General features: G+C 28.0%; 1 protein-coding gene across 4 annotated transcripts in view; it reads left to right on the forward strand.

Moving 5' to 3' along the window:
* Positions 1–15,940, forward strand: part of ND-75 (NADH dehydrogenase (ubiquinone) 75 kDa subunit) — a 29,534-nt gene extending 13,594 nt beyond the window's left edge. For all 4 annotated transcript variants that reach the window (XM_087157194.1, XM_087157192.1, XM_087157193.1 and 1 more), the window contains exons 9-19: positions 215–314; positions 2,415–2,564; positions 3,054–3,113; positions 4,474–4,559; positions 4,647–4,842; positions 6,591–6,653; positions 6,944–7,093; positions 9,822–9,975; positions 10,841–11,016; positions 12,244–12,378; positions 15,381–15,940. In XM_087157194.1, the coding sequence (XP_087013320.1) occupies positions 215–314; positions 2,415–2,564; positions 3,054–3,113; positions 4,474–4,559; positions 4,647–4,842; positions 6,591–6,653; positions 6,944–7,093; positions 9,822–9,975; positions 10,841–11,016; positions 12,244–12,378; positions 15,381–15,527 (1,417 nt within the window). In that variant the 3' untranslated portion in view covers positions 15,528–15,940. The remainder of the gene's footprint in view (positions 1–214; positions 315–2,414; positions 2,565–3,053; positions 3,114–4,473; positions 4,560–4,646; positions 4,843–6,590; positions 6,654–6,943; positions 7,094–9,821; positions 9,976–10,840; positions 11,017–12,243; positions 12,379–15,380) is intronic.
* Positions 15,941–24,340: the final 8,400 nt, after the last annotated feature.

Consider the following 24,340-nt stretch of genomic DNA (forward strand, 5'->3'; position numbering starts at 1 on the left):
TCTAATAGTGGTTTCTGTTTTAAATTAATATGATTTTTGTCAGTGTCTTAAAAAATTAATTTTTTCAGTTTTTTATATACATATTTATTTATATCTATAGCACATTTTTTCTTTCTTTTTTTAGAAAATAATAGTTTATTGCTACTTAATAAATTTTGATCAATTATTTTAAAGGTATTTATTATTATAATTTTTTCTTATTTTTTTTTTATAGGAAAACTGAATCTATTGACGTTTTAGACGCTGTTGGATCTAATATTATAGTTAGTACACGAACAGGAGAAGTTATGAGGATTTTACCACGTTTGAATGAGGTTTGTGACATTTTCTTCTCTATTAATGAAAATAAGAAAGTTTTTGTAAAAAAAAAAGTTTTTTTTGCACCTCTTTTCCTTTAGGAATTTTTTTAAATTTTGATTTATTACTTTTATTATTTAAATTCGAAACTATAAGTGTACATGTTTATTAAGTTTTCACGGTAAATGTGTTGCATAAGAACCTGCATGACTTATGTTTTTTATTTATATACTTATTATTGTTACAAACCAAAAATTTCATTCTGTGCTTTGGTTTTGAAAACTCGTCTTATTTTTTCAAATTTTATGACATGATTTATATAATATTCTCACTGTATGAAGTAGTAATAAGATATGATTTTTAATTATGTGCATCACATCTTTTAAAACTTAGCTTTTAATTATATTATTGCAATTTAGAAAAAGTTATTAATATTGAATTAACTCATTCATTTGGTCATTTGTTTGGCTCGACTCTTTTTAGCGTTATCGAGCATTCAAATTCAAAAGTAAACTGTGCACTAAATAAATATCTATGTTGAACTTTCCTCTGAGCTAATTTTAAAATATAAAGTGAAATCAATTTATGTAACTAGGTAGTTTTAATAAGTTTGCATTATTAGTAAACTATCTAATATATTGGATTCTTTAAAAGTAATTTCCCAATAGAAGACTTAATTCTATTTTTCCACACCTAAGTCGTATAATCATTTAAAATTTTGAAAGCTGATATAGGAAGACTTACTTGTGAAAAAGTTTGATTGATTTTCCACAGTAATTTTTGTTTGATGTGCTTTCAATATAGGAAGTGAAAAGCACAATTTTTGGCGTATCTCACATTTTCTATATCAAAAACGTAAAAATGCTGTTCAAGCAAAAATAAAACTATCTGATGTGTAGGGCGAAAATGTAATGACAATACACCAGTTTTAAAATTGGTTTGCAAAATTGAGATGCAATATGCCAGTTTAGGCTTATGAAGACACAATAAAGCCATTAATTGTTGCAAACCGACAGATAACAAGCTGTGAAATCGCTGAGAGGTTGAATTCAGCGAATTAGATTATTCATGATCATTTGAAAGGTTTCATATATAGTACATATAGTTCAACATATAGATTCTTCGTGTTCTTTCAGAAGGAAATTTTGCATTGTCACATTAATCATCAAGAAAATTATTATTATTGTTTCTATTTTTTTGTAAAGTTGAAAGGGAAACTGAAAACTATAACCTTGTCTGAATTATTATTGAAATCACGATCAATGTTTATGTTATACAACGTTCTTAGCAATATGAAAGCTTAAATGATCCTAAAATTCAGCAAATTGTACCAATGCTTACTAGCCTTGTCAGATATAAACTAAAATTGTGAGTGCTGATTAGTTAAAATGTACTGTTACATACTCTGTTAAATAAGAGAATTTAAAAAAAAATAATAAATGTATAAATAGACAAATATATAGATAGATGTATTTTAGAATATGTCTCTTTCAAGTTACGTTTTTAATGACATAATATTAAACAAATGAAATAAGTTTTTGTACATTAAAATATTTCATTTTTGTGCAAAAAAAAAACTTGTTTATGACTTGATGAAATATTTTAAGTTTCAATATTGTGTTGCTACTTATTTTTTTATTATATTTTTTTCATTATTTATAAATATAAAAGAAATAACCAAAATTTTTGAAAGTTACCAACTTATGTAAATGTATATACTATTTGTACAGTGTGCAAAAAAAGAGAATTTCGTAACATTTAATTTAATGATCAGACTAAATGTGAATAACTTTAGGATCAAGCCTTAAATGTAGAAATTAATTAATGTGTATTATATTTTAAGTTGCAAAATCAGGCATAGACAACATACTTTCTTTGAATGAACATACATTTTCAACAAATTTAGATTTTTGATTTTTAAAATATATGAGATTGTTGTAATCTGGAAAATATGACCTGGTTAACTCCTAAATCGACAAAGTGCTCTACCTGTATAATGTCAATTTAGTTGTCTAAGATTTTTTTTTTACTTGTATTGCTCTTACATCATTAATATGATCCCCAATACTTCTTAATATAAAATTTTCAAATGATTTTTATCTGTTACTCATTTTCAGGAAGTGAATGAAGAATGGATTTCAGATAAGACTAGATTTGCTTATGATGGTCTGAAAGCTCAACGCTTGGTTACACCCTTGGTCAAATCTGAATCTGGTTCTTTAACTGCCTGTGATTGGGAAGAAGCATTGATTAAGGTTTCAAAACAGGTATGTGGAATTCATGCTGTTATAATTATGTTATCAAGAGTTATTCCAGACGTTTTCTTAAAGGTAAAATATTTTGTGAGAGGTAATTATAATAAATTTTGTAAAGAGTTCTTTATCAGTCCCAAATCTCTCATGAAAATAAATGTTATATTATGAAAGTTGATATCTCCTATTTTTTCCCCAGTTATTTTTCTTTAAATAAATATCACCTCAGTTGATCTAGGATCATGTTGAGATATTTTAAAAATATTTAAATTGTATTATAGTCTTCAACAGCTTTAAGGGATATATAATTAGTTTTTATGCTTTCCCTATTTTTTTCTAGAAATAATAATGTTTCCAAATTGGTCAAATTCTATTCTAAATGTTTATAATTTGTTTAATCTGAATATTTATTCCCATTAAAATGCATTATGAATTGTGTGTGTTTATTTGTTTTTTTTTTATTTTTTACATAAATAATTTAAATGTCTTGTTTATTTAATTTAGATCGGATCTGTTTCTCCTGATAAAATAGTTGGAGTTGCTGGGGGATTAGTGGATGCTGAAGTAAGTAAACTCTGTTTAAATTTATTCTGTTACAAAAAATTTTTCAATCATTCTGATTAATTTTATCATGATATATTCTTTATAAGATCAAATAAATAAGGTTTAATTTTAAAATAAATAAAATTTTATTGAAATAAATATTTGCTGCAAACTCATTATTTATGTTCTTGCAATGTTTTCTAACGCTTTTGAGTTTGCTAATAATATCCTACCCTTTCTTTATCAAGAAATTTGTGCTAAGCTTTGTTAACTATTATTATTACCACTCCAATTGAGATTTGTTTTTATATTGTTTTGTTTTAATCTATTCTTTTATTTCTTATATCTTTTTTATTAACAGAAAATATTATGTTTTACAATATTAACACTTAGAATATTTGACCATAAATTTCTCACTGCATAATTTGGTTGCTTTATTACAAAGTAAACTGTAAGCCACCTTTCCTCTGTGTTATTTAGTATACAGTAGGTATTGAAGAAAAGTCCTTGGCAACTTGCTTCGATAAAATGTATGCCAAATATTTTCATTTATTTATTACCAAGGTAGGGATTGTTAGACATGAGAGTTTGGGTCCAAAATTGCTTTGAAATGTCCAAAATCTATATTTCTAAACTCTTATTAAACTCATATTCTAAGTATAATAACTGTGCACTTATTGAAATAATAATTATAAAATAAGTATGTATTTTTTAACTTATTGTATTTTTTTGTAGGTATTTAATGTTTAATATCAATTAAAATTCCATAATGCTTTTATTTTTAAGATTCCGTTTATGAGCTATAAAATACATAATTATAATTATATAGATGTCTATCAATGCATATAAAACCTTGTATACTTAAAGTTCATTTTAGTTTCGTAGGATTAAGATAGAAAATTTTGTTTATTTTTTGAATATATTTCAAAGAGGAATTTTTTTTAATTAAATATTGCAATTATAATTTGGGCATTTTTATTCGTCTTACAGCTTTTGCCATTTTATTTATATGTTTAGCATTTTTTCTCAATTAATAATATATCTACAGTATCTTGTTTTGCACGATTTGACTAAAAGGATGAAACTAACTATTTTTACATCATATTTTTTTCTAATATGTTACTACAAGGTTCCACATATTATACTATTTAATAACGAAGTTCCACATAAGTTTTAATTTGTATATTCAATTTTTTATTGCTATGCATTTATTATGTATGAAATTTTTTTTGCAAGAAACGGTAACTCGAAAAGTTGATTTTGAAGTTCATATGTAACTTAATTTTGCAATATTTTAAGCATTTTGCTATACAATTGATGAAACAATTTTAACTGAAGTTTTATGTTAAGCTTGAACCTCTCAATTACCTTCATTTTTTAGGCACTGGTTGCTCTTAAAGATTTTCTGAATAAATTAGGATCAGAGAATTTGTTTACTGAAGAAAAGTTTCCAACTGATGGATCTGGGTACTTATATATTTTTAAGATTGCTTATTTGTTTGTTAAGAAAATGTGTTACAAAGTATTGTGCTTTTAAACAAAAACATTTTTCAGCTGTGATATCAGAAGCAGTTATTTACTAAACAGCAAGATATCCGGAGTTGAAGAGGCAGATTTAATTTTGCTTATTGGTACAAATCCAAGGTATGAAGCTCCCATGTTCAATGCCCGCATTCGCAAAGCTTGGATTCATAATAATTTAGATGTTGCTGTTATTGGACCAAAACTTAATTTAACTTATGATTATGAAGTAAGTAACTATTTTAGATAAAATTGTTTCCTTATATTGTTATTTATATGTTTATTTATGTAAGCTTGAACATGCAAGCACTTTATATCTCATATAGCAAACAAAAGTAAAATGCATGGGAAAATGATGTTAAGCTGAAACACTTGTATTTTAATGTTGCTAACTTATGTTTAATTTTAAGTGTAAGTGATCCATCGCAAGTATGTTAAAAAAAATATGAAAATTTTTTAACCTAAACTGTGTGACTTATTTTTCACTATCGGAGAATTTTGATAAGAAATTTCTTGTAATTGATTTTATGCTTTTTTTTTTAAATCAAATTATTAGAATTTAATTTAAGTTTCTGTTTTATCCCTTCTAGATAATCTTTGGATTTTGATGACATTTTCATTTGTTTAGATAGCTTCTTTAGGTCATTTTTTTAACATTTTTTAAAAGAAATACTGAACTATAAGTAAAACCCTCTTTGTCTATTTGTTTTAAAATAAATCAGTGATAATCCTGATTAATATTAATTTTTTTTTAAATCTTAAATGCTTTAGAGTTTTTCTAAATTTAGATTTAAATTTTATATGCTGAATTTTCACACTTAAAAATAAATGCTTTTCAAAAGTTTTTTTTTTCTTTTTTAATTTTATTGATTTTAAATGTTATTGTTAACTATTTTTTTAAAAATTTGTTGTCTATGTTGTTTTATGATTTACTTAATTCCTGTTGGCTACTTAATGTCACAAAACTGACAAAATGTACTAAGAAATTTTCGCATTTTATGTATAAAAAGGAATTTTTTGAAAAACTCCATTTTTAAAACATGCAAATTTTTTGCCTTATCCATAACTAAAAATACTGTTAATCTATTTCACTACTAAAGAACCAATCTCTTCTTGCCTTAACTTTGTAAAGAAAAGAGAGAATGATACTGCTCATGTGAAATAATTCAGACAGTGACATCTGGACGACACATGAGACCTTAAAAACTGAAATTGCGTCTTAAATGCTCTCAATGCTTCTTCTCTATTGGAAATTTCTTTCTTCTAATCAATTTGAAGACTGTATTTAACACAGCTGGGTTTAAAAAACAAAGAGAACAGAAATGTAGTCTTTGAGATGTTCATATAAATGAAACATCTATTCAGACCCTTGATAGTTGATGAATTGTGGATATATCATATTCATAAGACCTTGTGTCTTACAGGTTTGCATTGCTTTCTTTTTTTTATTTGAATCGCGGGAGATTTACTTTCTAGGAGGTATTACCACATTTTGTATCAAGTGATGGGTAAGCTTTAAGGGGTGTGAACCCAATGAATGAAACCGAATGAAGACTAAATGCTCCTGTTTTGTATCATATGACTAACTTGAATATCTGTGTTAATAGGGAAATAATTCATTTATCAGTAGCTACACCTAGAATTATGTATTTATATCAAATTATCTTCTTTTGGTATAGAATTTTTTTTTTATTATTTAAATAAATTTGAGTTATTTTACATTTAATTAGTTCTATGTCGTTGAAAATATTTTAAAAACAATTTACGTTGTTAAACTTCGTTATTTAAGTACCCTTCTCGTAAATGAGCAACTCTCATAAGCGGGCAATTTTTTTGATCCCAAGAGTGTATGCTTAACCAAGTTTTTCTGTATATGTATACATATTTTTAATTAATATAATTTACAGATTTTTTTTTTTTTTTTTGCAGAAACATGTGAAAATCAAAATTAATAATTCTTTATTTTGAATGTTATAGCATTTAGGAGATTCACCAAATCTACTGAAAGAAATTGCATCAGGAAATCACCAGTTTTCTAAGGTAAGATTCTTCTTTACATACTCCCTTATTTAAATAATTTGTTGCAGTCTGAAGTTGATTTAATAATTAACTAAAATATTTTTCAAATTATCTTTCTGCATTAAAGTATGTAGTAACTATTAAAAAAGCTTACTTTAAAAGTTGAATTCATTAGAAAAATATTTTTGCTATACTTTGTTTTTGTTAAGAAGTTAGTTGCTCCTTAAAATAATTTTAGACAAAGGATACAAATAATTGAATTAGATTATATATTTTTTGTTCTAAATTATTTCCCCTGTGTTATTTTTCAGAAACTTTCAGCTGCTCGCAATCCTATTGTTGTTTTGGGCAGTGAAGTTCTCCAAAGAGCAGATGGAGCATCAATTCATGCACTTGTTCAAAAAATTTCGCTTCAGTGTCAAAAAGCAGATGGACATAAAGCTCTTAACATTTTGCACCGAGTAAGTTATTTTTCTTTGTTTTTTTTTCTAAGCTTTTTCTTTGTTTTTTCTATAAGCATTTTCTTTGTTTTTTTATATACGCTTTTTCTTTGTTTTTTCTATTAGCTTTTCTTTGTTTTTTCTATAAGCTATTTTATCACCTAAACTAGAATTTTATAATGTTTACCGGTACAATTTTTTTGCCAACAGATTATTGTTTCATCAATATTGTTCAATAGATTTAAACTAAATTTTGGATTTGAATCAATACTTTATTTAATTTCTTGATAAAATTGTGTAATTCCTTTTTGTTGCATTACTTATTATCCATGCTAATTTTTATTTTTAAGAATATTAAAGAGTACTTTTGATTTTCTAAAACCTCAAAAGTCTTTCATGATTTATTATTTAATAAACTTCTTACTTATCAAATATATATAATGTGAACAATGCTTATAACTTTATTAAATAAATTTTAGATGAAAACCTAAAATGTTTGTTAAAATTGAACATGGGAATGTATTACATTTTACTCTTGTTTGTGTCAACCCTTTATAATGTCTCACAATGAAATAATTAATATTGTTTCTATCAGAATTGACTTTCTTATTAATTAAATTATATTTATTATGTAAAAATTCTAGCAATGTATGATGCAATATAGTATATCAGGTCCAATTTCTCTTAAGTGTGATTTGTAAGCTATGTCATTGTTCCTTAATTCAATATTCAGAAATTAATGATTGTTAAAATATCAAATTTAAAAGTAACTGAGAACACAGTTTTTTGTTAAGGGCTTATAATTGTTTAAATATGTTATTCAACCATCACTTTAATTGGCATAATTTTATTAGAAAATTAGTTGATCAAAGATGCAACTAAAAATTATCAGAATAAGGGATTATGCGATTATAAATTAAAATTAGCTGAAATGAAACTAGCTAAAAATTATTATTATCTAATTTGTTTTAAAGAAAGTACAAGCGGGAGTGGAAAATAATTAATCAAATAACTAATAAAAATAGCAAAAATTTCCCTCTTTCAAAAATTTATAATAAGCTCCAACTAGCAAATATGTTCAATACTCATTTTAACTCTATATTAAATTAATTTAGATTAAATTAATATGCCACCCTGCTTCAACTAGTTAATTAATTTGCTTATGCATAGCTTAATTATTTTAATATAATTCTTATTCTGTAGTAATGAGTTAAAATAATCACAGAAAATTCTCAATATCACTCTTTTCATTTAGTTTGATTTTTATTCCCTGAAAACAAAGTAAATATGAAGTCATTTTGAATAGAGGGAATGTAATTTTATAAATTTAAATATTTTCTTATGAAATTTGTTTCTTTTATGAGTTTCCTTTTGTACTAATTAATATTGTTGATCTAGCTGGGCTTGTTATGTTAATGTTGAGATATACTTTGCTGTAGGATTAAAAGTTTACATGTTACTTAAATTAATATTTTATCTGGTTACACTTAAAATACCTTAAGCGTTCATTTCTGGGGAGTTACTCTGAAAACTCAGTTAAAACATGTGCAGAAAACATGTAATATTCATCAAAGAACATATTCTTAAATTTAATCTTAGATTCTGACTTTCTAGGTAAGAATGTTTTGTAAGCAATAAATTTTATAATTGTAATGAGTAAATAATCTTTTTTATTTATACTGATTTAAAAATCTAATGTTTTCTGACTGATTGATAAAGAATAAAAATCGAAAACACTGCCAGTTAATCTACTATTTAATTAACTAATTTGAAAGCTGATTACCTTTCATGCATTGAAGAATATGCAAGGTCGAAGGTCAAGTGTATGTTAAAAATCTCGATTTCATTATTCATGTGCTTAAAAAGTAGCTAGATTGCTTTTGTGGTGAAGTGTATTGGTTAATGTAAACTTATAGTTATTAATTCGTTTTCAACTTGAATTATCCTTGATGTAAATAAATCTACAAAGCCGAAATGATTTCAAAGGTCATTTTGATTAGACTTTTATAATTAATTTAAGTTTATTTACTACTTGACCAAATTAAATAAGGTTTCTCGTTCAGACATTTAAATTTATTCATCTGTAACCTTGGTAGCAGTCAGTTGTTACCTCAAGTAAAGAGTTAATGGTCAGTTTGATATTAGAATTGAACATTGAGTACTTGCTCACTTGCCAATTACATCCCCTGACTAGGATCAACATTCTGTGATGTTCTTACCCTGGGTGTTTGCTGTCTTGAAATTAGTTGAGTTATTAACTATGACTGGGATGTTGAAAATTACCTAAACAAAACTGTTGTATTCCCTACTATGTATTTTTTAAAGGTAGACTAGTTTTTTAATGTAGGTTTTTTTTATGTAAGTTGAGCCTAAGTATTTCATAAAGCATATGCATTGATTCAGTTAAGCAAGTTCCCCAATTTACCCTTTATGTAATTCTCAATTTGCTCCTATGTGGAAGACCATTTAGACTTATGCTTTGATGCTGGCAACATAGCAGCGACTAATGCTGTTAAAAATTGCTTACTTCTATTTCCGAACTGTATTGGGTTGTCATCATAAACTAATGCCAAAAAAAAAAGTGTTTTTCTTGCTAGAAAGCTTAGTAATATCATTCGAAACAGTGTTAAGGGTCATTGGAAAATTGTTCATTCTTTTTAATTATACCACATCTTTCTAAGGAATTTGATAAAATAGTTTAACTAATAAATTCTTTGATATTCATTTTAAATATGATGATATATCCTAGGTTGCCAGTCAAGTTGCTGCGCTAGATATTGGTTACAAGTCTAATCCTGATGAAATTGAAAAGATTCAGCCTAAATTATTGTATCTTGTTGGGGCTGATGAAGGTGTAATTTCAAAAGAAAATTTGCCCAAAGATTGTTTTATTATTTACCAAGGTAGATATTAATTTTTTTATTTAGTGTCTCTTTCAGTCTATTCCTTTATTTCGTTTATTCCTTCCTTTTTTTCGGATTGGCTAAATTGGTGGATATTTTTTTCGCTTCAAGTCTTATCCAAAGAACAATAACAATAAAACAAAGAGATGATTCGTAAATTCAAAACAAATCATTTATACTCTACAAATCGTTTATACTGTACTGTACAAAATTAAAAAATAAAAATAATAAGAAGCAAATTTAGTAAAAACTATTTTTTTGATTTAGTAAAATGTAGACTTTTAAGATTTTTTTAAAAACTTTTTTTTTTGTGAACACTTGTTGGTTATAACATTGTTGCAAATACTGCAGTCTTGTTATAAGTTCTACTGTACTCAAAATACTTCTGACTGTTATTATCAACTTTTTCTTTTCTTTCATTTTCGTTTTTTTATTATTATTAATTTTTTATTTACTTTCTTTTAATTTTTAATAGTCCATTGTTCATTGACTGATTTATTTCAATTTATCTTTAATGTTTGTGAGTTATATGTAAAAGTAATCATAACAAGACACTCTAAACTTTATTGAATCAGAAGAATTATAAATCTCAAACATATACAGTTAAATGAATACTTTGAAAGAAAATAAAATCATATTTATTTTATTTTTGAATGGTATTCTTATTGATTAAACATTGATCTTAAAATATGCTTCCTATTTTTATTTCTATTTTTATGTGTGTGTATATATCCATATATATGTATAATATTACTCCTGAATATTCTAAATTTTATGTATTTTTCTCATTTCGCTAAAATATCTTTAAATATTGATAAGACTAAATGAAGTTAATTAGTTTGATTTTCTTATTCTTTATTATTAGGTCACCATGGTGACAAAGGAGCTGAAATAGCTGATATTGTTTTACCTGGAGCAGCCTATACGGAAAAGCAAGGTACTTACGTTAATACTGAAGGACGCTCTCAGCAAACATTACAATCAATAACTCCTCCAGGATTGGCTAAAGAAGATTGGAAAATTATCAGAGCACTATCTGAAGTAAGTCTTAAAAAAATAATTTTAAAAAGAAAGGAAGAAGAGTTTTTTTAATTTTTTCAACCTTAAAATATAAAAACCGTCATTTCCAACGAAAATATTATAATTCAATGTATTAAGAAGAAGAAATTAAAAATATCAATGTTTGTGCATTTTTATACCTTTGTGCTAGCTTTCGTGGATTAGTCCAAGATTAATTTATCATACACATAAGAATCTGAAAACATTTGAACATCAACCAATCACAAAGAAACATTTTTACTTGTACATTTATAATACATTTAAAGCTTTAAAAATTTAATAGCAGTTTTTCTTTAGCTATATTTTTGCACTTTTAAGAACAGTTATTAAAAGTTGTTTTAACTATGAGGGCCTTTTTTAAGTAAGAAATGTTTTATAGCAGAGCAAAAGAAATTTTATTTATGAATATAAATTGTATCACAAGCGTTAAATATAAACATTTATTCACTTTTCAACATAGCCGTTATCAATATTGTAGCATTTGTCAAGTCTTGGCCTATTTGGATCCCATTGTCAAAGAATTCTCTCGTCTGACTGTTAAATCAGCTAGTAACAGTTTCTTTCAAAATCACAGCATTTTCCAAGTACTTTCCACCGATTTCCTTAAGTTTTCGGAACAGATGAAAGTCTAATGATGCTAAGTCAGAGCTATATTTCGGATGATCCAGTAATTACAATAGTCGTCCAGATTGATCTTCATCACAAACATGTGTTCTTCCTTCATTAAAAAGCCTACACCATCCATGCACATCATCCATCATTCTTTTTACTATAAACTTCAACAAGCTGCCAGTGACTTTCAGCAGGACTGAATAATTGAATGCACTTTACATTCAGTGAGATTATTAATTGGCATGGTGACAAAGAGAGCAGTATTACCATACAATCAACACTATCAGAAGCGTGAAACCTAATAGCGGCATAGTGAGATACTAGCTATGAGTTGCCAACCTCAAACTGTGGCTGATGTACAGGATGCACAGACACACTGCGCAATTGTTTCTTACTTTAAAAATGACCCTTGAATATAGACTCGTTTAGTCTAGAAATATTCTTAATTACTATTAATCATTTAATTTTTATTTCCCTTTATGTGTCTTTTATAATTTCAATTGTAAAATGATAAATTTTTTTTCTATTCATATGTAATTGCTAAAAAGCATTTATTTTTTGGGATTAATCTGTTAAATAGATAATTGTTTTTTCTAGGTTGCTGGTCACAGACTTTCATATGATAGCTTAGCTGAAATAAGAAATAGAATGGAGCAAATAGCCCCACATCTTACACAATACAATGAAGTAGAAGATTCTAACTATCTAGCTCAAAGTTCTGAACTTAGTTTTGTAAGTATACCAATAAAAAGTACTATCACATTCCGTTTGACAATTACTCTGTATGTAAAATTTTCTAGTTATTCTTTAAGCAAAATCTATTGACCCTCCCAATAATGAATTAAAACTTACTAAACATTTTACTGTATATTTTCTGGCATTTATTAGTTATATATTTAGTTATCCCAGCATAAATAGGTTTTTGTAATAACATGAATTTTCAATAAATAAAGAATTAACTCTATTATAATTTCTAAAGAAGTTAGTTTCTCACAGAATCAGAAGTTCTTGGCAGAATGCAAAAAAAGTCATATTTAAAAAAAAATCTTTTTTTTTTTTTTTCAAAATTTATTTAGAGATTTTATTTATATTTTTCCAAATATAACTGTTAAGTATCATAGGTTTTTCTAGCTATTAAATGTCAATAGGAATTTTTACTTTGACGATTTTATCGGAATGGTTATTTTTGAGTGTATAACTTTTGCACATTTAAATGCAAATTTTGATTATTATGTAAATTTTAATTATTATGTAATTAATAATTGACTCCCTTGTAGTACAAACGGAATGCACAAATTTAAATTGCTGTTTTCCTGTCTTTCTGGCATCCTTTAAGTTAATGATTATTAAGTTACTTTATAATAAAAAAAGATTAGAGGATTAAATATCAGTTTAATAATTAAATGTTAAAAGATAAGAAATATGTAAGGCCAATAATGTTTTAACTGGTAGCACCTCACTTTATTTTCGATCTGCAAACGTTCCTTCACTTAGAAAAAGATCTATTTTTTAGCCTGAGACACCCACTTATCTAGCATTAGATAGGAGAAATATGACTCTTTTTACCACAGTTTTCTGATTGGAAGGGGGGAGGGAATCGAGCTACATGGCTAGACTAAATGAATGACTGAGTTATTTATATTTTTAAAAAAGCTATTAATGATGCACGAAATTGAAGAAAAAACATCAAGCTCTTTTTTTTCCAGTTTCAAATGTTTGATGTGTGGCTATTTTGTTTCAATCCAATCTGCAATTAAAGTTAGCTCAAAGCATATTGTATATCAAGCATTATCAATGGCTCCTAATGCTTGAAATGTTTGCAGCAATGGAGGTTCATAAACTGTTTCTTTGAATAAGAAACAGTTTTCCACAGTTCCCATTAAAAGAAATCTCATCGCGTAAGGTCCCAGAATCTTGTCTAGATGCTCAAGACTGTTTATATACTATCAATGCTGAAAACAATGCTAAGAATTTAATTCTCTGGCAGCTCTGCATTTAGAAATCATAATTTTTTTTGTGCTGCACCCAACTATCTAACATTAGATAGGAGAAATAGGCCCTTCATACCTCAGTTATCTGATTAGAGGGGGAGGAATCAGCCTAAACTACAATGGTATAAAAAAGTGAACAAAATAAGCATATTTATGCCACAGTGTAGCACTAGGAACTTTTGACAGGGTATAACTTTAGAATTTCTGGAATAAACTTAATCATAGATTAGATGCTTGATGTGTAACTAAAGGATCACACATCAATGGAAAAAAAACTGGTATTTTTTTAAAAATTTTATTTATTTTTCATTTATTTATTTGTATCACTTATTTTTCAGGGTGGCCACCCACCTGGAAAACCTTGAAAACCTGGAATTATCAGGGAATTTTTTTATACTGGAAAAAACCTGGAAATATCAGGGAAATTTGTATAAAAACCTGGAAAAATCAGGGAATTTTAAAGAAAAGCTGGAAATTTTTCTTTGATAATTTTTTTAATTTCACTAATTTCAATTATTTGCTAATTATCTTAATTTAAATTATTTATCCATTATACCCACTTTTTTTTAACGGAAATGTATCGCCAAACGGTTGAAATATCATCAACTTAGCAATACTTTGCTTGCATCAAAATTTGCTCCATTACAGCTGTTAAACTAGAATGCCACATAAAATTCTCCTACTGTTGCTAAACGAATGCAGAAACCTTTGACCGCTATGAGACTGTGCAATTTAGGAAAGATTCTGGTGTAGGTGGAAAAAGATTTAGGATATTAGCTTCTATTTTTAAATACTGTCTTTGGGCTGAATCCATTTATGGCTCAAGTTTGTTCCGATGCTTTGGTGGTTATTTTTTTTCTCGATTTTGACAAAATGTTTTTGTATTTTTAACTTTATAAAATTCTCCAAAAATTAGTTGGTTAAATTTTATGATAATAGATTTTATATCGCACTCTTTTTCTTTTTCTACTCCCATTCAAAGAAATCTGTGAATTATTTTTTCTGAGCAAACCAACGAATCACACATTTTTTTACAATCGCTAACAGCAATGTTTGTCGACAAATTGTTACAATTGTTGCATTAATGGCAATTTTTTCTATTTCATTTTAACCTCTTATAACATATTTTAATTTTAAGAAAAGGCTCCTTTGTTGGTCAATATATGATTTTTGATTCAAAATTTTGTACCAAAGCATTAAAAAATAAATAAAAAATCTTGAAAATTGTCAAAATAAATTATTTTTTTCAAGTATGATATGTTAAAAAAGTAACATTTTGAATAAAATATTTTATAATATAGACACTTTTTTTGTACACATCCTATACTTTATAAGAAAAAAGAAACAAAAACCTGGAAATTTTAAGATTTTTATCTGGAAAACCTGGAAAAATCAGGGAAATTTGAAATCTGATTCGAGTGGCCACCCTGTTTTTATGTGTGAAATAGTTTTGAAAATATCAATATTTAATTTCCAGTCTTTCATTTTTGCTAACCCTGCATAATAATCTGAACATTCATTAACAATCCGAATTCATTTTTGAAATTTTTTTGTAAGGTGTATTAACATGTAGCTGAATATTTTATTTACATTTGATGTATCATCCGTTATGCTAATAATTTATATAAAAGAATACTTTTTTTTTCTAATTTTATTTTTAGAATTTTCATATTAAATAATGTTACACTTCCTTAGATTGCAGGTGCATGTATATCTATGTATATGATTTTTTTTCTCTCTTAGAATAAAACCATTCAATTGGAATCAAATCCTTTGGATACCACATTGAAGTTTTTGAAAGATTTTTATATGACTGATTCTATTAGTAGAGCCTCTGCAACTATGGCTAAATGTGTTCAAGCAGCGGAGAAACTAGATGCTACTTCTTGAATTCGTAATATTTAGTTTAATTTATGTACCTTCTTGTATTGACCTAGACTTCCTGTAAGTTTAGAAAAACATCCTTATTCATATACTGTTGTAATATAATTTTACATTGAAAATTAAATGTTTTATTAATCCTATTAAAAATATTCTTAGTGTAATTGATTATTTGTCTATATTTAGTTTACCAAGTGACTATTGTATAATGGCAGAAGTAGTTTTCAACAGAGACATTTCATTTCAATAGAAGTTTTTTTTTTTCAAAGAAAAGAGAGAGAAAGAAAACTAATTTTGTTGTAAGATGTTTCAAAATTTCAGGAAAACTTATTAAATTTGAATAAACACGCAAAGAAAAATGGTTTGTTGCCTTTGGAACTTCAATGTATCTATCTATATTATTAAAGAATATTTTTAAGAAATTTGTGAGAAATATATTATTTTGTATGTAATTTTTTTCGATTTATTGTTCAATCATTATATTGTTGCTTACGGTTTGCGACTACTAATGTTCAACTTCGTAGCCTTGTAATTTTCAACCCAATCCAGAAGTCAAGGGAACTCCTGGACCAAGTATTCAGAGAAATTTGCCTTTTTCTGGGACTTTTTGAAGGAAGTAACCCGCATTTGCGTTACATAGATAGGAAAACCACGAAAACCTCTCACAGTAAGCCTGATGACAAGAGGACTCTAACCCATGATCTGTCTACCACTGAGGATATTTTACAGCAGCACTATGGTGGATGCGGAATTTGTTTTGACCAGCCATCGCTGGGATTTGATCCGGGTTCACCTCATTGAAATGCAAACACTTTATCCCATGACCCATCACGGCTCAAAAACATTGAGATATGAAATTTAATTTGTGTAACATTGCAACAGTTTATAATTTTTCAAGAGAACTGCCTGATTTGATTTTTATTTATTTCTAATTTAGCAATTCAAAATCAATGTAGTAAATATTAAATATGCTTGTTTACAAAAATTTTTTATATATTTTTTATTTACATTGTAAAATTCTTTTAAATTTTATTTTTATAAGGGGCAGTTTTGTCCAAACATGCTGAATCATCCTAGCATGTAAAACATTCCCTTTTTCTGCAGCAGCCACCGAAATATAATGTCTAAAATTTTAGCCCATTTTAATTGCTCATAATTAAAGCTTTCAAAAATGGTGTCAAAATGTATATATAATATAAAACATTACATTACTTCAAAATTGAAAGCCTAGTATATTTTTGAATAATGCAAGTTCAGGAAATATCTATGTCACTAAACAATCATCTTTGTAAACCATTCACCTTCGTAATGTTGTATAAATTATTACGAGAAAAACATAAATCAATGTTTCACAATAAAATAATTTAATTGTTATTAAGTTCTTCTTGCATGTATCATGGTTTATTGAACTGAATTAAGTGGCAGCATTTCTGAGAGTTTCAATCTTTGTTAATAACAATTCTATTACATAAGTGTTTAATTAATCTATTATGTGATTTTTATCAAGGTTGCTGCAGCATTTGGTTAAAAATATTTCCGAAGATTAAACATGGTTTAAGTAGGGGTTGTTTTCTGTCTTCAAGCTAATAATTTTATTGAGTTGTTGAAATGAGGCTCTTCCTATCTTAAGTGCATTCTTTTCTGTTTCCCAACAAGAAGTTTAATAATAATAATTGTATAAACAAAACTTTTATCTTGATTTTATTTTTTATTGCCTCTATTTAGAATTAAACTCTAAAAATGGACGTCAGAACCTACAACTTTCTTAAATAGTTTTTAACACATTGTTGACCGAGTTAACTCATAACAGCACTTACATTATCCATTTAAATTTAGGAGACCCAGGACAATATAGAATGTTCAAAAATTTAATTTCATTTCATTCAGTATAAATAAAATTTATTGGAGTTAATTTTTACTTTTTGACTTTTCCATATTCAATTACAAAATATTTGCCAGTAACGTGACTAGTCTCTGTGCAAAATTGCCAGTGAACAATTGCCAGTCAAAATTATACTCATATTAAAATGTTTAACCTTTTGGTTACAGCTGGTACAACATGTGGACCACATGTGATGGTATAAATGGTGTTCCGTAAGCAAAGGGTTAAAAGGTGGTAAAAGAATTTAGTAGGGTGACACTTTCAAGTGAAAAAAACTACAAAATTATGTTATAAAAATAACCGTTTTTAAGTAGAAACAGTATGGTGCCGGTTGGAGATAAAGCAACTAAAGCCTGTTCAGATATTTCAGTTAAAATAGTCTAACATCTTTCAAATAAACATTTTCAAGTTAGCAGTTTCTTCTGTTGACAAACTTTGTGACTAATCTTGGATATTAGTGAGAATAATTATTCGACTTTCCTGAAAAGAACACAGCACACCATTCATCAACCATTTTTTTTCCATTGATTTTTCAAAACTTCTGTTATTGAGACATCAGGTAGTATAATGTAACTGTTTTTTTTTACTCCTTTTCTTTACTAATTTTTTAATTGATTTTACAAATTATTTGTTATTTTTTGAATACCAAGTGATTTGAATGTAATTAGTTTTCTATTGTTTTCCATTTTTTATTGATTTTTCAAATCATTTGTTATTTGGAGGATACTAGGTAAGTTGTAATTGGTTTTCTATCTCTTCAAATGATTTTTTAAATGCTTTGTTAATTTAGCGATGCAAGGTAATTTAAATGTAATTGGTTTACTATGGTCTTCCACTTTTTAATTGATTTTTTTAAATTTTTTGCTGTTTTGAAACACCAGGTTATTTTAATGTAATTGGTTTTTTATCCCCTTCCATTTTTTAATTGATTTTCCAAATCTTTTTACTCTTGGGTCACTGCGTAATTTGAATGTAGTTATTTTTCTATGAATAGTAGGTGAATACATTTTTGCTGTGAATACACAATGAAGGCCATTTAAAACAACTAAAAGTTTTTCTTCGTTTTAAATATGATCAAGAAGGAATTATGGGGCATTTCATACATTTATGGAGGAAGGAATTTGTTTGAGATAACAAACCTTATGAAAATAAAAAAAAATTCAACTCATAAATGAAGAGTTGAATGAAAGAATATATTTAGCATCATTTAAGTAAAATGAAAAATACTTACATTTATACAAAAGTTTTTTCTTTTCTATTTTTTAATAATAATTTCCTTAAAGAAATAGGTTCAACATCGAACCCACAAATTATCTTTTCATAACTTTGTAGAATATCTCTAACCCATAACTAAAAATTCTATTGAAGATTTTACAACTTTCTCCTAGTTTTCTGATTTATTAATATAAGAAAAACTTAGAATAAAAGAAAAGGTTACGTAAATTACAGATTGCTTCATATTTTAAACTATTAAAACTAATAAATTATGTCTCACTAAAAGTATTAAATTTGAAAATTTTTCTTTAAATTCCTCATTTTTAATTTTTATTATGCATCAAAAAATTTTACTTGTGATTGAACTCATTGTAAATAAGGGTAGAAAATATTAAAGCCGTTTTGTTTGAAAGTGGAATGAGTCCATTTGAAGCTATCAACTGTTATGTTTCATTTTTTTTAACGTTTTTAATACTTATTATTGCATTTTAAAGTTTTATCAAATTATAGTGAATGCAAACGTCTTTCTTTTACTTTTGCCAATATTTTTAGATACATTCAAACTCTAACCTTAAAATATTTCGATGTAGGAAGAATAGACTTATTCCACTTTCGAAAATAACGGCTCGTTTCTAGACTTGCATTCCATAATATGATGGAAAATTCTCCCGGTATATTATCAAAGGAAGAATATATATTATAGCGTAGGAAAAGTTCACTTCCATTAAATTGAAAAATATGTTTTGCAAATTTAATTTATATTTACTTTTAAATTTATAAAAATTGTGCTTGAGTAAGATTATTTTCAGCCCTCTATTTAATATTTAAGAAAATTAACTAACAAAAGTAAAATTATATAAACATTCACTTTATAACCTGCATGATCTAAATTTAGTAAATCTTGATGTATGTAACAATTATGAATGCTAATACTTAATTTTTTTTTAAAAATTTCATAGCTCGTGAAAATGCTTTTTACACTGATTTGCCCCTCTCAGCCATAATAGTTTTCCTTGCTCGATTTTCTCATCTTTATTTTATTCTCTCTCGGCTACTGAGATTTTTCGTTGGCAACTTAACATTTTATGATTCAAATCACTTTTGTTTCCTCTCATTCACGTTTGGTGATCTTGAAAATGGAAGCCTATTTTTGAGTGCTTGAAACATGTCAACTGATCTTTCCAATCAGCATAGTTTTGAAGCGACTGAAGTTTTTTTTTATCAAGTGATATCTTACCGTTGGGGCTGGATAGACTGGCTGGTAGGACGTTGGACTGGTGTTCGGGAGCTCGAATCCAGCTGGCCGAAGACTCCCCATCTATTCAATAGTGACTGGTGCACGTTAAATCTATCGGGGTCACAAAGTCCTCCAAGTTCACATAACAAATTAATAACTCAGAAGGTACTGATCTAGGAGTTCTCTTGTAATTCAGATTGGGTTCAAAATAACGAGGTTACGGAGTTGAACATTGATATCCGTGAACTCAAATTTGGGTCGGCTGTTCAACCTCGCGTATAAAATATCTTACCGTTTCAGTTTCTTGGGCTTATTTATTTAATTATAAATGTAGTTATATTATAGTGATCTCCATGAAAAAAAAAACAATGTTCCCTAAGTAACTGATCCCAAAAGTCGAAATAAAAAAATTAAAAGGGCTGTAATTTGAAGCAATTTTTCAATATATTTTATTACAATTGTGTCTCTAGGTATTTAAAATACAACGTTCTTTTTTATTATCGTGGGTAAAAATGGTAGATATTCATGATACTAAATTAAAATAATTACTAAATGAGGAGAAGAATTGTTGTTCTAAACAAGTAATTAACAGCTTGAAATAATGACAGCAATTACAGATATCTGGTTTCAGAGGACGCGAAGCTCATTAAATAAACGGGAGAGAAGAAACTTAAGAGAGTCATTTAGCAATTCGATAAAATTTTACTTAAGTGTCAACGATAATGTAACGATTTTTAATCATGCCTAATTGGATATTTATTAGTAAAGTTATTAATCTAATTAAAGTCAACGAAAGAACTATTAGAGTTTTTACTTATTATTTGAAAAATAATTAGATTTTTTTAGAAGAAAATTAAGAATAAAAATATCGTAATAAATTTTATCTCCGCAAAATATAAGTAACACTACATGAACTACGAGCTACTTTCTGTTTCGTATAAAGAATTTTTTCTTCTTCTAAGCCTATAAATTGAAAGGAATTACCATGCCATTTAGGACTGAAACTGTTATCAGCAATAATTACCTAAGATTAATTACAACTTCAAAAATTTATTCCCGAACCGACGTGATACAGGCAATGTTAGGTCAATTTGTCTGATATTTCATATATGCAGTATCAAGAACTCGCTGAATTGCAAAATAAGTCAGTTAAAACTATCCAATATAAAAGAAAAAGTCAAATATTTTAAATCGGGGCTGTCCGACTGCAAAGAGCCCACGGGCCAGAATTCCGATCACTGATCAGCTGGCGGGCCACAGTTTGAAAAAGTTGAACAATTACCTCTTGTACAATAACAATTAGTAGTTGAATTATGAATTATAAAACAATGGAACAGAAGGATTATAAAACAATTTGCTTACATTTTAATGAAAAAACTGAGGCCGATCAGCTTGAATAAGAAGTTGGCGGGCTGCACAATATGTGTTGGGGGGCCGCATGCGGCCCGCTGGCCGCCATTTAGACAGTCCTGTTTTAAATGTAACGAAATGTGCTTTTTCAATCTTTCTAAACTGAATGGGGATTTAGCGCCGTATATGATTTACTGCTTAAAAATGAACTGATTCTTGCAAAACTGGGATATTAGAGCTTGAAGTTAATTAAATTAGAACCTCGTATAAAACCTCTTTGCAGTAAATTCAAGAATATTACCATATTTAAATAATTTTTAGTAATGTAGAAAAAACTTTGATTAAAATTAGCAAAATTTGTTTTTCAGTTCTCCTTCAAATGCTAAGATGATTTACGTTCTATTTTGGTTCAATTTTATCTTCATGATTCAAACATTGCTTTAGTGTTCAATGAGCAGGTGGGTGACCACTTTGATCTGATTGCGAAGGGACCGAGGGAGTGCAGTATCGGTTCTCGTTAAATTGTTCTATCGTAAATTGCTCGACTTCGTGCGCAGGTACCAAAGAGGGATAGCATCTCCTCCGTAGAGGATCAACATTATGGTGACATGTGTTCAGGATTATTGTTTTAATTCTCTTAATTTGTGAAATAAGAAATTAACTTAAAATATTTCATATATTTAACCCTTTCTACGTAATTCGATTACTTACGTTAATTTAATTTATTTTCGATTTTAGAGCAATGTACCTTTGGGGTCTTTTACATCAGATATTCGTTTTTCGAAACTAATATGCATTTAAATTTTTGGAGTAAATTTTAAGCTTTCTAAGAATGTACATTTATATAGAATTATGTTCTCAGGAACACGTGTGCAATACATGACAACAAGAAAGCATTCGATGTTCGTTTTTCGAAACTAATATACAATTAAAGCTTTGGACTAAATTCTAAAGCTTTCTAAAGATGTACATTTATATAGAACTATGTTCACGGGAACATGTGTATTACACTATATGACAACAAGAAAGCATGAGCGAACTTGCTACGCCCTTTAGAACCTTCTAAAAGCCTATTATTTGAAAACAGCAACTTTATTCTTCAAAAGACATACTATTTTTTGCGAAAAATTGCTAAAGTATGAAAGTTTTCAGATTTGAAATTTGTATTTTCTGTTGCCTTAGGGAACAACACTTTCATATTTGATAAAATCACCAAAGAATTAGAACAGTTTGTGGATCTGTTTATAGCCTTTCAGACAATAAGTATAATTCTACATTACTTGATTAAAGAACTTCATTCGATTCAAAAATTTCAATCGACTTGTTTCAAGTCCTCAAAAATAGGTGTCCATTTACAAGACTCACCAGACGGGAATTAAAAGAAACATAATTGATTTGAATCATAAAACGTTAAGTTGCCAATGGAAAATAAAGGTGGGAAACAAATCTAGGAAAAACTCAGTGTTTGACAGAGAATGAAAATAATTATGAAATAAAAACCGTTGTGGTTGAGAAAGGCAAATCGGGATAAAATGTATTTCCTTGAACTCTGGAGAGGCTGTGATTTAATGTCTTTAACAAGGGAATCAGTATTCTTATGAGTAAAAGAAAGTTCCAGGGTATCAATATGTTGATTCCCTTGTTATCTGTTGTTGCTGATTCTCCCATTTTTCATTGGCAACTTTACGTTTTATAATTCAAATCACTTTCGTTTCCTCTCATTCACGTCTGGTGAGTCTTGAAAATGGGTGACTACTTTTGAGCGCTTGAAACATGTCGACAGTTATATCCTGTCTGTACATTATTGAAGTGAATGAAGTATTTTTAATCAAGTAGTATCTAACGGCGCCAGTTTCTCGGGATTATTTACTTAATACATATTTCTGCATATTTAACTCGCCCCCCGTGCTTTCCAACAACTTCTCTTAAACATTCATTAAAATAAGATAATATATCAGTTACTATTCATTCTGAATTCGTAAGATTTGTGTAAACTGAACTATTTCAAGGAATATATCATTAGAAATAAATGGTACCAAGTTCATGAATTTAGAGAGAATAGTGACTAAAAAGGGTTATAATAAAAAATGTAGGTAAAGTTAGCGCTTCGGAGGGGGTAGAAGAAATAGTCGGAAACGACATCGTTCTCCTCTTGGCGGTGTTGTTTACAAGATCATTGTTTATTTATTTTTCACATCCGTCGTTAAACAGCCGACCCAATTGTGGGTTTACGACTACTAATGTTCAACTCCGTAGCCTTGTAATTTTGAACCAATCGTGAAGACAAGGAAACTCCTGGATCAGTACCCCCAGAGGTATTGATTTGTTATGAGAACATGGAGGACTTTGCTACTCGACAAATTTAACGTGCATCAGTCACCATTTACTACACGGGTAATCTTCGGCTAGCAGAGATCGAACCCACGAACTCTTGGACATGGGCCCAGTGCCCTACCAACCACGCTATCCCTGCCTTACAAGATCATTATTGGTGGAAATTGACCTACATTGCCGCAGTCACTTGAACTGTCACCGCCCACAGAGGAGAATGTCTCCCTTTAAGAACACCAGGCTGAACACAATATTCCTGACAAAAGCAATAGCTTTAAAGGAAGCCATCACTCAATAAGTCATAAAACAACAAATCACAAGCTAAACTATAATCTGGTCAGATATCCTTTCAAAAATAATAGCACTTAAGAATCAAAATACCCCTCACCAGATTATACAGGACATTAAAAAGCTACTTAATTCTTAAGGTCTCCAAATCTCATGGATTAAAACACATAATAAGGACGATGGAAACGAACCAGCAGATAACTTAGATAAAGAGATAATTAATGAAGGTCAATTTATCAACATCAAAATTCTACATTCATTTTTAATCTTGAAGCTGAAACATAATTTAAGAAGGATTGGCAACACTACTGGCATCATCATAAACCGAAATCGAGAATATTAATCAGAAAAATTTTACCGGATGTCTCATTCAAACCAGTAGATTGGAATAGGCAGCTAATCCTCTTTTTTACACTGCATGGCTCCCTTTAAAGCATATCTAAAACACTTCTGTCTGACTACTGACAACACATGTGCCTATAGAGGCGAAAGTACAGTGGGGCACTATGCAATACAATG

The sequence above is a fragment of the Parasteatoda tepidariorum genome, chromosome 2, assembly GCF_982258835.1.
Source record: "Parasteatoda tepidariorum strain Cologne lab strain chromosome 2, Ptep-v5.0, whole genome shotgun sequence".
NCBI classification, from domain to species: Eukaryota; Metazoa; Arthropoda; class Arachnida; order Araneae; family Theridiidae; genus Parasteatoda; species Parasteatoda tepidariorum.